Source organism: Dreissena polymorpha, chromosome 14 (assembly GCF_020536995.1).
Source record: "Dreissena polymorpha isolate Duluth1 chromosome 14, UMN_Dpol_1.0, whole genome shotgun sequence".
NCBI lineage: Eukaryota > Metazoa > Mollusca > Bivalvia > Myida > Dreissenidae > Dreissena > Dreissena polymorpha.
The window spans coordinates 64,356,213-64,370,859 of record NC_068368.1 but is presented as its reverse complement, the minus strand read 5'-3'; the positions used below and the strand labels follow the sequence as shown (position 1 = coordinate 64,370,859).

The 14,647-nt window shown below is 35.2% G+C and overlaps 1 protein-coding gene across 4 annotated transcripts in view; it reads right to left on the bottom strand.

The window, feature by feature from the left end:
• Positions 1-7,581: 7,581 nt before the first annotated feature.
• The window catches only part of LOC127859043 (failed axon connections homolog), a 262,441-nt gene continuing 255,375 nt past the window's right edge, over positions 7,582-14,647 (bottom strand). For all 4 annotated transcript variants that reach the window (XM_052396442.1, XM_052396439.1, XM_052396443.1 and 1 more), the window contains 3 exons: positions 10,072-10,249; positions 9,687-9,806; positions 7,582-8,689 (listed from right to left, as the gene is read on the bottom strand). In XM_052396442.1, the coding sequence (XP_052252402.1) occupies positions 8,583-8,689; positions 9,687-9,806; positions 10,072-10,249 (405 nt within the window). In that variant the 3' untranslated portion in view covers positions 7,582-8,582. The remainder of the gene's footprint in view (positions 8,690-9,686; positions 9,807-10,071; positions 10,250-14,647) is intronic.

The window sequence follows — 14,647 nt, the reverse complement described above, 5'->3', positions numbered from 1 at the left end:
TTGTCTTTGTAGAGGCTGGTCAAAGCGCATATCATCACTCCAGCCAAACCGATCTGAGATCACATCAAAACGAGTCACCCAAACTTTCCAATCCTCTTTACCGTCAAATGGAGGGATACGCATGCGCTCGTGTGGTCTAGATATGCGTGACTCATTGAGGCAATGCGACGATAAGTGACCACAACATCGATCGTTACTAAAGATTTGATCTCCTGCAGGGTAATGGCGTCTCAATATGTTGGGCATGTGTTGCATTGGGGCACGATTTGTGTTTCGATTTTCTGCATGGTTATTGGCTGCTTACAAAAGGTTGGCTTGACACGGGCCTTCTAGGTTCTTTACATCGTCCTCTGGGCTGACCGTATTCTGAAGGCAATATTCGTGCCTCAAGACTGTTGCAATCAGACTGTGGTATCCGTTCATCGGATGACTGCATGTACCCTGATTGCTGGGGCCTGTGCGCACGTTCATTAACGGGAGCTACCTGCTTAACAGAGGAATGCTCTGTCTGGGATAGGCGCGCCTCGAGTCCCGCTTGACTGGACTTTATTCCTCTTACTTCGGACACCAGATCCCTGAGCGCTCCATAAATGAACTCGATGGCTTCGCGGGGTTTGGTTGACCGCCCCCGACGACCCTCTGTACGGTCACGCCTCACGCTCTACCGGAAACCTCAGAGAGCGTCTACAGGTCTGCCTCGGAAGTCGACTCTTCGTCACTACATGAACTGTTGCCATCTTGTTCTGCCTGAGGGAAGAAAACTTTTCTGGAGTCATCTAGCTGCTGCGCCCCTGAGCTAACCTGAGTCTCAGTGATGTTATGCTTAGTTGAATGATTGAAGAAAACAAGTGTCGTTGATATATTGTTACAGATTCAATGTTATTATTAGTGTTTTATTTCATTCAATTATTATGCACCACGTTCTATATAAATGCTGTAATAAACGTACAATAAATATATTGTCTTGTTTTTATTTCACGGAATGACCACTATGTCAATGTTTTAATATCAAACGGAATGCGTTGGTAGCGGTTTATTTTTTTTTTTTCGAAGACTAGGAACGAATCACTGAATACTCGATTATTTAAAATTTTTAAAGTATTCCGCCGCCGATCACCATAAATTACTTAGCGTTCTTGCCGATTTTGCAGATCTATGAGTGTTAAGATACGATATTGGATTTTAATAAAATTGACTAAAGACCATGAACGTTTCAAACTACTTATTTATTTGTTAATTTCCGTTTCTCTTGTGTTCAAAATTTATATAATATTACATGTATAAACAGGCACCCACTGTCTAACATAATAATGTGTACTATTAACACTGATCCTTTTGAACAAATACAGATTGTTTTAATATAGCGATATTAAAATCTTCAATATATTTGACTGATCAAAGACAGATTAATTTACACAAGTGCATTCATACAATACATGCAGCTTACGCTTAAATAGTTACTTTTTATGTGAGACTGTTAGTAAAATTCTAGTATTAAGTATTAAAATAAACCATTTAAAAGTAATAGCATTCAAAACCACGTACTCGAAAGAATTTTAAGTTAGATTTCTGTTATAAAGTGACGTGGAGATGGTTCAAATAAGAAAAACTGAGCGAGACTGACTTGGAGCAAAAAAATGGCTCTTTATATATTCTGTGATGGGATCGACCAAAAATCTGGGGCGAAAAGTGGTCGAAAAATGGTCGAAAGGTGGTCATTGACCAACTATTGGCCAATGACCAAGAATACATGGGCAAAAAGTGGTCGGTGACGAAATAACTGGTCAATGACGTCATTACGACAGAACTACATTCGAACATCAACTTAACAACTGACTGAGTAAAACAGACAAATGGCAGCCATCTTGGACTTTAAATAAGAATTAAACATGAGCGCAGTTAAATTATGACATTTACAAGAGCGGTGGCCCACCGTGCATAATTCCATGACATGATGCGGGCGTTTTCTATTCATGGCTGATAACATTGACTTGAGATAATTCAACCGTTACGAACACAGGAAGTAAGATGGCTGACGGCTGACAAAAATGTGATATCAATCAAAGGAGTTTTACGATTGCAAAAGGAATGATGGCATCTAATGCAAAAAGGAGCAAACAAATTAACAGGCTAAGTAGGAATTGATTACATGCAATGGATATTACCAATCACAAACGTGAGTAAGAAGTTGAATAAATGCTTTAAGGATAAGTGTAATGAAATTTCGCGAGTCGTAATGTTACTTGCAATGAAAAGTCGGAACAAAACCAAGCCCAGGATAAAATACATATTAAGTATAAAATTGTGCTTATAGAATATTAAAATTTGATAAGCATAGTTTATACAAAAACAACGCTTGATATGACTACTCGCGGTGGGTGCCTGTTCTAAACAACAACAGCAACAACAAGGTAAGGTCACATAAAAAATCGTATCAATTAAACAATCATGGGGTTCTTCATTATCTTGATTTAGCATGTGGCGGAACACAGTTTATATAGCCTTAACCATGTAGCATTTGGCTAAAAAACAAATTTTTGACATACTGCCAAAAATAAATCATGTTACCATTGGTAAAAGACGACGAACACAAAAAGTTTCTGTATTTATTGTATAAACGAATGTTAGACAACGTAAAAACAATATCAAATAATACATTTCATTGCTTTTTGATTTGATTTTTCCGAAAATACAGCGCCAAATAGGCACTTTCGTGAACCTAGTCCTTTTGTGATAAATAGTTTTTGTTGTCTAGGTTGTTATTGAAATCAGCGAATGCTAGCACATAAAATTAGTATTGGAAGTGACAATGGTAAATTATTTAGTAAACAACCCTGTTTTCAGAGTGTTTTCCAGTGCTGCATCACTTAATTATTTGAAAATAACATTGCATATTTATTCAAAAGTACTGTCAAGTTGTTCTTCTTCTTTCGGAAAATGTAAGTTATTGACTAAGGCTTGATACTGCAATACAAAAAAAATCACATCAATGAAGATGTGTGTTTTTTAAGTTGGACATCAATAATTAAGGATGTACAAAAAAAATGGCTGGACAGAAAAAACGTTCTCATTTCTGAATAGAATAGTTTTAAATGGCTCCTGTACCTTTCGACTGCTAAATTTCACAGCTGATGAGCCTAACAAGAAATTGTCTACGAGTGGACATTAGGGTCTCATTGGTCACCGCGTATTGGTGTGTACCCCACAATAATATCTTTGGCAAATTCCCGGGCAGCCTGGGTTTATTCGATCTACTTTGCCTTATAATTCAAAACTTCGCATGAAATGTCACAGGGGCAGGTCAGTACATTCATGCAGTTGCGTAGACGCAGCATGACCTGTAAATAAACTTTGGGGTTCACCAAGAAGGTAATGGCGATGCAAGGTTATATAAGAACACGTTTACCATATTCTGCATAAGTTGCATGTTCTTGTAAAGGCGGAATTGTCAAATATATCTATAAAAAAATTCTGTGAAATTCTCATCCTAACCGACAAACATTGTTGCAAAACATTTGTACTTAAAGTTAACACTTTTACCCCTGACCGTTTTTATCTGCTATCTTTCCGAATTTGGTTCCTTAACAACATGTCTGATCTTTTCTGCTCTTTGATTCAGGTCGACTAGTGCTTCTATATTCAGTTGGAAGGTCACTCGAGGTCGAGGTTAAACTTTTATGGTCCGTATGTACGGTTCCGTTTGATGACCGTCCGATGACACGTGGTCTTCGAATTTAAGAATCTAAGAAATAGGATTTACTCCAGGAATTATATTTCAGCAAATATGGTTGACCTTGTTGGAAAAGGTGCTACTATTAAAACTAGGGATGGCATCGAATACCTATATTGGTATTCGAATATTCGCAAATCCATTCAATCGAATATTCTAATATTCGCATACAACGGATGGATTGATTTAACTTCTATTACTAAGTTTCGTATCCAGTAGGGATATTCAATATAAATTGACACATAAATACAATTGAATATACAATTGTTGTGTTGAGAAAAAGTAGGAACATGTAGCTTAATTGTAAAAACTAACTTTGAAAAAGCCTTTTTAGGCGAAATATATCAGAAACGAGTGAAACTTGTTCTGTGTTAACTTCCATTTTTTTATAAGTTATATACGTTTGCTGAATACGAAGCTGTTCATTAACGTTGCTATCGAATAATTGTATCGCTGTCGGCTATTACTATGACCCATACTGTACTCGGGCAAAAATAGAAGGAAAAAATAATGTCATAGAATTTTATTTTTATTTGAAATTTAAAAGTAACAATAGCATGTACGTCTATATAAAGAAACATATCAATAAGGCATGCAGAGTACACCAAATATTCAAGGAAACATGTAAGGAAAACTATCATGTAATAGAATGTTTTTATATTTGAAATTTTAAAATAACGATCGGGTTGTCTTGGGATAATATCTTTGATTCGCGTAAAATCGTTAAAAGTGGGTGGGGGTACAACGCTTGCGTAATCGGCACCTAATTGACAGACAACAGTTCGGGCCCTTTCTTAGAGTGTGTATATTGCATTGCGCAATTTGAGAAATTCACACGTTTTAATGGCTGTACATACTGTGATCACAGAAACTGAATTATTATTCGCCAGTCAATTGAAGCCGTTTATTGGCACCCCATTGGCAAACAACAGTTCGGGGCGTTTCTTAGAGTGTATATATTGCATTGTGCAAAAAGTAATCCGCGCTCCTTCTGGGAATCCATTAGAAATTGTACAACAAAAACTGTTGATTCGGCTGATTCGCTCACAACCGACCATCTTTATGAACATTTCCGGGAAATGTTCGGTGAACTGTCACCATCCGTAAAAAATCATGAACACCAACATATAAATATTACCGACATTTTTGATAATAATTGACGCAGAAATATCCGAGTTAGAAATACGTGCTGCGGTAAACGCGCAAAACAACACTAAGGGCCCTGGAATAGATGAACTTACAGCAGAAATGTTTAAGTCTAGTATTGATATCATCATTCCGTTTCTTAAAACATTGTACAACCGTATATTCTTTACTCATGAGTATCCAGTGTCATGGGGTAAAGGAATCATTACCCCTATTTTCAAGAAAGGTGTCGCAAATGACCCCACAAATTACAGAGGTATAACCTTATTTAACATACTTGGAAAAATATACTCTCAAATACTTTTGAATAGATTGAGAAACTGGTCCATACAACATAATACATTATTACCCAATCAATTCGGATTTCAAAAAGAAATATCAATTTCTGACAGTATATTCATATTACATTTAATTATCACAAACGTTCTAAGCGAAAAAGAAAAACTGTATTGTGTTTTTATAGACTATCAACAATTTGTTGACAGTATCGATCATACCATGTTATGGCAAAAGCTTCTAACAGAAAATGTAAGCGGTCACTTTGTGAACGCACTAAAAGCTATGTACAACTGTGTTAAATCATGTGTTCGTTATAAAAATTCACTTTCTGCATTTTTTAATTGTTCAATCGGTGTCAAACAGGGAGACCCCAGCTCTCCACTGTTAGCCATGTTTTTTTATAAATGATATTATACATAACGTTTCCCATAACGACCTTCCAGGAATTGTATGCATTGATACTCTGAAGATTTTTTTCTGTTATTATATGCAGATGATATGGTGTTGTTCGCCAAATCACCAGAAACACTTAAAATTATATTAAAAGATGTTGAAAATTATTGTGATGCATGGGTGCTGAAGATTAATGTCTCAAAAACAAAGCTATGGTTTTTAAAAGAGGAAGGGCTACAAATTTTGAGCTATATAATTACAATACGTTAGTTGAAACTGTAAGTTCGTTGAAATACCTAGGCATACACTTGTTCAAAAATGGTAACTTTTTCAGATCCCAAAAATTGATAGCACAACATGCATCCTTTTCATTAAGTAAATTATTTCAGGTATTTGATGCAATTGATTTACCAACCCAGCAAAGAATCAAACTATTTGACTCCATTGTTGCACCAATTCTTAATTTTTGCTCTGAAATATGGGGCTTCCATCAAGCAAAAGACATTGAATTAATTCATACTAAATTTTTGAGATCACTTCTTGGAGTAAAAAAATCCACAAACTTATCCGCACTGTACGGAGAACTCGGTAGGATCCCTTTTCATGTATGTCGTCAAATTAATGCGCTAAAATATTGGTATAAACTGATAAATATGCCGAACGATCACATTGTAAAAAAGGTGTATAACATGCTAAAGAGAGATACGCTAAGGAACAGAACTAATGAAAAAAACAATTGGGTATCAAATATAAGGGAATGTCTAGTAACTTATGGTTTTGGTGATATTTGGAACACAGAACATTTAGATTTAACAACCCTTGAAACTGTTAAAAGGCGAATTATAGATAGTTATCACCAAACCTGGCATCTCCAGGTAAATTCATCTTCTAAACTAAAATATTATTCTCTTGTTAAACAAGAACTCAAATTAGAGCCATATTTGCAACAAATTCATGAAAAGAAATACAGATTTTCTCTGGCTAGATTCAGAACATCATCGCGTAAACTTGCTATTGAAACCGGCAGATATACGAACATGCCCGTGAATGAACGAACCTGTCGATCCTGCAACATGAATCATATTGAAACAGAATACCATTTATTACTTGTTTGCTAAATGTATAAGAAGCGCACAATTAAATATTTTAAACCTTATTACTGTCACTGGCCTACCCTAAATAAATTCGAATTACTTCTGAAATCAACATGTAATACCAGCTTATATAATATTGCCAAATTTATATATAATGCCGAGAAATTGAGAATAGGCACTGATTAATTATAAAGACACCATTTATATACTTTTTTTCCACTAGAATAAATCAACCTCACTTTTCATTTACGAATACTTTATGTATAATGCTTCACTTTTGCCATTATTGCTAGATATGTGATGCTAACTACTTTGGTGTATGTTCTGTTGACTTTGTACTTCTCCATTGCACTATTATTTATTGTGCTGTAACATTGTATAATGTTTATGCAATAAAATTTTGGACTTTGACTTGGCATTGCGCAATCAACGCTTATACGGGCCACCAAGAACGTCACATCAAACATGTTAATCCCAAATGATTTCGTATGCCAATAGATAAGCGACCCGCAGTTCATTCAATATTAGGGCAATTACGTTTGGAAAAAATGCGAATATGCGAATATCAATTCTGATATTCGAATACTGACCATTCAAGCGAATATTCGAATATTCAAATAATTTTGCCATCCCTAATTAAAACGGTGTATGCCTAGTTGCCGCTGCATTAAAATATACCAGTTTACAGTCAGTCTGCCATCGCAACTCCTGGCTCCGTGTTCACAAAACGATTTTGCAATCAAAAATCGATTTTAACCGACATCGATTTTAATCTTTGCTTATCAAATACATTGGAAATCCATTTTCAATGACAAGCAAAATCAATTTTCGATTGCAAAAAAATGTTTTGTGAACACGGGGCCTGGAGTCGTGCAGGTCACCGATATCCGGTCATAACCGTTCAGTAGCTCGGAGCGTTTGGTACAGTAATTCCGTGAAAACAATACTTAACTTTATTAGACATTACACATCGAACTCGACTAATACAAGTTTTCAGAATATCATGCAAGCATAATATTGTATAAGTATTTTAATGGTCAACTTAACTATTCTAAAACGGTATAAACATTTAAAACGAACAAATGCCAAAGGCAATGAAAGTTTCACAAAACAAATAAAAATGCGCTATGAAACAACTATTCCTTCAATAAGATATTATTTCTCATGATCGTAAAATACTTTTTTGAAGTTGATGCAAGAAATGTGCACACGCATACAGGTTTTGTTTTGAAATTATTAGTTTAATAAATAAAGGAATATCTACCTAGCTTAATGAGATGTTCGAGGCTCGGGACGTATGGCGAGTAGCTTCATACCGATCTCCAACGATGAGCAAAACTGATGAAATTGTTCTATTTCTTTTGTTCACACGCGTGGGAATTTGAAATTTCTAAATTGTTAATATCATATTCCTGGATGTTTAAACTCCTTAAGATACGCTGTATGCTATGCACATATTGCACATAGTTACATAGGCAAGACTCTGCTCACCTAATGGTTCAATTTAACAGTAAACGGACTTAAATTAAACAACATAAAATTGTGTTTATGTACAGATAAGGATGTTTCATTTGATTTAAAAATTAATTTAGGGAAAAGAGAAACGACCTGTTATGAAAAGGAGCGATGATGGGTCAAGAAAACGTCATAACAAACATACAAATTTAAACACAAAATCGTAGAAATACCACACAAGCTACATTAAATACTAAAGATGATATATTTGTGTTTACAAATTGAAAACATAATTGTGAATACCCGCCCTATTAAATTTGCTTAATGGCATTTTAATAATATGCAACTTTGCTTTTTGTTTGATATTTATAATATGCCTCTTTGCTTTTTGTTTGATATTTATGTACCCTGTGGAGCCTTTGATGAAAGGCAAATCACAGCAATTTCTCATAGCAACGAAAATATTTTTATTTGGTCGGGTCTGTTTATTTTGTCGGTTCTTTTGTGAAGCAGTCGGTTACACACTCGTCCCAGTCAGGCCAGTACGCAGTGCGCATGCGCTCAACGTAACTTTTCAAGTTCGGCAAAGACTCTGAAACAAAGGTTCATTTTTATAGAAACAAAGCCACACTATACTTATACACATTCTTATGTAATTTGATGTAAAACAACATTGAAAGTTTTTAAAAGTCAACATTTAGCAGGTAGGTACTTCCAAAACCTTCCTTTTTCTCAATAAAAAAAAAACATGCAATAGAAAGTAAGAAAAAAATTGAAACAACTCAAAGTAAATTGTGAGGGGATTTTTTTTAATTTAGGGGATGGGGGCTTTTTTCGCATTCGCGTCTGTTTCCCGCTGTACTCCCCAATTCTGAAACCTAACAGTGATTTCTTGGTAAATATCAATGCTTTTCATTCACGCTCGACGAGAAGATTTGAAGTGTGTTTAGTTTCAGAAAGCTTTGAATCCGTTTAGCTTGGTAGATCTGGGGACCATTAAGTTAATTAGTTTTGACTCGCAACAAGTCGACAAATTTAAAGTGCCAAAAGATAAGTTGTTACCATAGTAACTAGATTGCTAGTCGTTAGTAACTTACGAGCTACGTCCCTAAAGCTTTTTAGACAAAATGGGATGTAGGTATTACTTGATTTGGTTCATTTTAACGAGTCTCAGAAAGTTGCGGTTCACGTGTTCTGGTCTGTATACAACAATTGAGAAGTTTAATAGTTATTAACGTAAAATTAGTTCATTTATAGCTATTTAATTTAGAAAAGTTGTAAGTCGTACATAAAATTAGCCTCGTTCTTGGACTGCACAGGCTAATCTGGGACGAAAATTAATGCACAAGCATTCAGGTCTGTTTTACCAGACCTAAGCTCGATTCCTATTGTTATTAACCTTGCCACTCGTATTCATATCGGGCCTTCGTACCCAGCGAAAAGCGAAACAGTGTGCAGACTACGCAGGCTTATCTATGAAGACACCTTACGCATATGCATTAAGTAAAGTTTTCCCAGAACGAGGCTCATGTTTTTGCACGATATTGATAACACGGGCTAAAGTCTGGTTCCACATTTCTCCTACAGACCTTCAAGGTACGCCTTCGCGGTGACAGCACTGGGAACGTGCCACATCACCTGACACAGTTGACCGAACACGGCGCAATCCACGGCGCATGCGTCGTCACCAAATAGGAACTTCTTGTCTCCTGGGGGAATTTAAGTCTGAACAATTCAACAAAATAATATGGCGATAATTCCACCAAACAATAAATGAAACGGATTTTTTAAAAGTCCGAAAATAACCCGAATAATTTATTCTATTAAGGGATTCCAATAATTTACAGTCTACAGTCATTTTAAGTGTTTATAATTCGTGTGTTTTAAGTTAAAGATTCGAATACCGGCAGTCTAAAAACATTTTAAAAATGTGACCATGTTTTCTATTTGTATTTGTATGTAAACCCAAAATACCTAAGAAATCAGAAATAGCCTTCAAATCTTCACGCAACAGTCTCTCCACTTCCGGTTGAGTGTGGCGTCCAAGGCCCTGCGCATGCGCTTGGTTATTTGTTCGTCTGCCAATCTCCCAGACGAAAAGCGATGGCAACTTGGTGAGTTTTTCCGCCTTAGTCTCCGCCCGGTGATACACCTACCTCTCTAGCAGAACCAACCTGTGGAAACAATATAATCGGTAAGGTAAATAATAGTAACGTAATCAGCTGCAATGGACACAATTGTGATGTCATCAACGGTGTTATGGAGATAATTATTAAGTAATGATAAAGTTTCCGCCTTTGTCTCCGCCCTGTGAAACACCCACATCTCTAGCAGAACCAACTAACAAGTGCTTTATGAGGATGTTACTTGTTTGATCATAAATGATATCATAACCGGTAAAGGATATAAATATGGCGTAACAAGCGGTATTGGACAGAATTATGATGTCATCACCGGTATTGGACAGAATTATGACGTCATTATCGAAAATGAACAGAATTATGATTTCATCATCGGTAAGAGAGTGATTATGATGCCATCACCGGTACATGACAGAACTATGAAGTAACGCCGGTAAGGGAAAGAATAATGAAAACAAATAGTGGAGATAATTATTATGTCATCACCCAGAATAGAGAGAATTAATATGCCATCAAATGAAATGACCATAATTACGATGCCATCACCGGTCATGTAGATACTTAGGATTTAATTGTTAAAGTAAATTATGTATGCCACCAGTAATGCTGTAGCAGATCTCAATTTTACTATGTTTTATCATGTTTTATCCCACTTTTACAGCGATTTCGGTTGATTAAAGCCCCATTGATTAAATATCATCGATCATCAACGGCAGGAAATGACGTCAATATTTCGACGAAATGACGTCATAAATCCAGCGAAATTATCAAGTCAAACAAATTTTGTTTAAATAAAAAGGTTTACAAATAAAAAGTGGGATAAATAGAATAATAGATTAGTGTTGATTATAGATCAGGTTTATCATGCTAGGCACGAAAACGAAAAAGCACTCGCCAAGGCTCTTGCTTTTTGTTTTCTAAGCCTTGCATGATAACACTATCGTTTATAAAAAAAAATATTGCTGCACTGATGTTGTCTATTGGGAACTTATATCTGACAATGAAGAAAATACACAAAACACTAGTTGTAATGCACCACATGCTTAAGTGTACAAATGCATAATTTCAACATTGCGCTAGGCTATCAACATCAGTATATTCTGATAGCATAGATAGGAAGACATTCTTGTACCGGGTATAATAGATATTAAACAGATAATAAATATAAAAGTCCTCAAAATGCTTTAAACCAGTAGATTTCTCTTGAAGCATCATAACTTTTGTAAAGTGTATTTACTGTTTTTTGCTAATGTCTTATATCTGCCCCCCCCCCTATCAAATTGGGCACATGTCCGGTAGAAAGTTATTTTATCAGTTATTTAGCTTCAATAAAAAAATTTACTTCCTGCGTGTGGCAAACTTCTGACCCCAGTCAAGATTATATAACACATACATGTATTCGAGGGCCACTATATGATGTTGCATATAAAATATAACACTAGGTCATAATGACTTCTTTATAAACATTAAATTTTATTTCATGACATAACATTAACATAATTTGTATTTGGCATAAAAATAGCACAAAGCATTCTTAAAGCATTCGGAAAGTCTATACAATTCATAAATTAGTATTAAAAGGATGGTGGTAGAATCTGATAAGAGTAAATATTTGAGATGTAAATATACACATATTTTATATCTTAGATACATTAGTAAAAACTATTTTACGAATATGTATCTCGTTTAATTGTCTGCTTGTGCTGTAGTGTTCTCATAGCTTTGAGATTCACTCGATATCGATTCCACTTAACTGTTCGCTTTTCGTTTTGACTGATCAGTTGTTAATGTTTAGAAGAAAATCTGATTCAGTAGCGTCTAGTTCTGGCTACCATAACTTTACATGTCACTTTTTATGATTTTTGACAGGCGCGACTTTAAAGTTATGGATCAACCCCATTAAGAAAGTCAACCAGAAATTCCCGAAAAGTTGACAGTTAACAAAGACCGGTCCAAAACAGCTTTAAATGCAGTTATTGGCCCCCAAATCAACCACTTGATCGGAAAGATTGACATTTTTCACATTTAACTGATATATTCTTTCACAAAATACTATCTTAAACATTTAAAATTTATCTATTCTGCTATACACATATAAAAAAACAGTGATGTGACAGACTTTCTTGAAATGCGAATCTCCCGAGATTCCGGTCATATGACGTTATTTCTATTTTTAGTAACATACCATGTTCTCAAGTGTTTTCAAATTCAGAATGACATTTCCCGGTATTTTAGTTTATTCTGGCTTGTTTTGTAAACAAATTGTAGTGTAAATACAAAATCAAGGTAAATATTATTTAAAACTACCTGATTCACACTGAAATCAGTCTTATAATCCACCAGACGTAAGTTGCTAAGTCACAAATAATAGATTCAGAAAAACGAAAGTAATGTGTTACAATTTTCAGCAAAAAATGTCAAGGCGATCCGAAAGTATCCAAATGAAAACACGTCACGTGACAAAGCGACAATGGCGGTAAAAATTGTGAATTCAGACTGATGAGAGTTATTTTCATTTAATTGTAAGATGCACTTTAAAACATTTTGAACCTTAAAATATTCCCTGATGAAGTAATTTATATTCATTCACCAATATACGTAGAAAGTATCCAAGAAAATGAGCTTTTTTATTTATAGCGTGACATAAATATGTTACGACTCTGGTTGACTTTCGATACGGGGTTGGCTCAGCGTACAGGTATGTCCAATACTATATAAACTGTACGCCTGAAGTTTCTTTAGCTAAGTAGCGTCATGAATGCCACGGCATATTTTTCACAAGATGGCTGCTGCTGAAAAATAGCCCTTGCAAAAAATGCTTTTCTTTGCTCGCTTTTTGGGTTGAGATACTTTTTAAACAATGGTGAACAAAATGGTGACTTAATGGGCGTTAACACAGGTGTAATTTATTGCAGACAAACTCCAGTGTGACATGCAGTTGACGAAATGCATTTTCGTTGTAACTAATCGTATTGGTTTGCGATGTTTTCAAGCGCCTTTCTCTTCAAGCGATGAAGCGATAGACTTGACATTGGAGCATTCTAAAATAACAAAACAAGCTATATATAACAGACATCTAATTATGCCAATTTATTTTTAACATCAATATTTTATCTTTACAAAAATAATTATGCATCGCTTACCACATACATGTATATGTAATTCAGACTAACATTTACATTTAATATTGTATACTACATATATTTTTGAAGCTTGTCAAAATCACCGTAAGCTCAGAGCTGCCACTGTTTCGAGCCGAGCATTATATTTTTAATAAGTTCTTCACATGCGCCAAGTATGTAAAAAAAGAAATGTCACATGCGCCCAAGTATGTTAATAGAAATGTTAAGTTCAGTTTAGTTTTACTGCAAACTACATTTGGTCTTTTTAAATATAAATATGTGAAAAGCCAAGGATCTTTCGACCAAATGAATTACCTCCTATTACATTATTCTCATGCTTTTATATATATAAATAACAACCTTTTTCGAGGATTTTGTGTTTTCTGATCATAGTACGGAACGTCATTTGGACGACAAATCGCTTGGCTGATCACTGATGTTATTACAATTTGATTATGATCAACATCGCATTAAAAGTAAAAACAAAAGCAGTTCAGATGATGTACTCAAAACCGTTCATACAATGTACTCAAACAAAAAACGTTCAGACGATGTACTATTTTTCAAATTACTCGCCGCAGATCTTAAAAAGCTTAATCAACGTGGAAAACCTTGTACGAAATATTCTAAGCATGTTAGAAAGCAAAAACTGTTATATTTATTTGTTTGTTTGTCATCTTGAACAGCAAACGCGTCAAAATAAAGTATGTTCAGACGATGTACAATTTTCATTGTTTATTGTGTCCGAATGAATGAAACTACAGAAATCTAAGAAAAACGACAATTACCAGAGTACATAAGGAGACAAAGCGGGTACTTTGCGCATAGTTATCATTAATTTAGATATTGTAAAATATGAGAATACCTTGATTTTCGTCATTAAGCGAGAGCTTTTTCCGCCATTTTGTGCGTACGATGTACTTTTGTGATCACGTGATTTCCCGCAGTGCGTTTAACATGGAGTAATATTTCTTTGTTTAAAAGCTCCACTTCGTTTGCAAACCAAAAAAACGTCGATTCTGTTTAAAGGGGCACTACCGTAATTCTAGCGTACGTTTTTGTCATTTAAAACTTTTTGTATCATACAACATACATATGGGCCTCGTCCTGTGATAACTGGCCTCAATGATTGTGGGTAAATGTTGTCCCTGATTAGCCCGTGAAGTCCTCGCAGTCTAATCAGGGAAACACCTACAGCTTTTATGGAATTCTTCGTTTTAAAAGAGGTTTCTTCTAAACGGGATATCAATGTAGGCGGACTGCACAGACTAACCAGGGACGAGACTT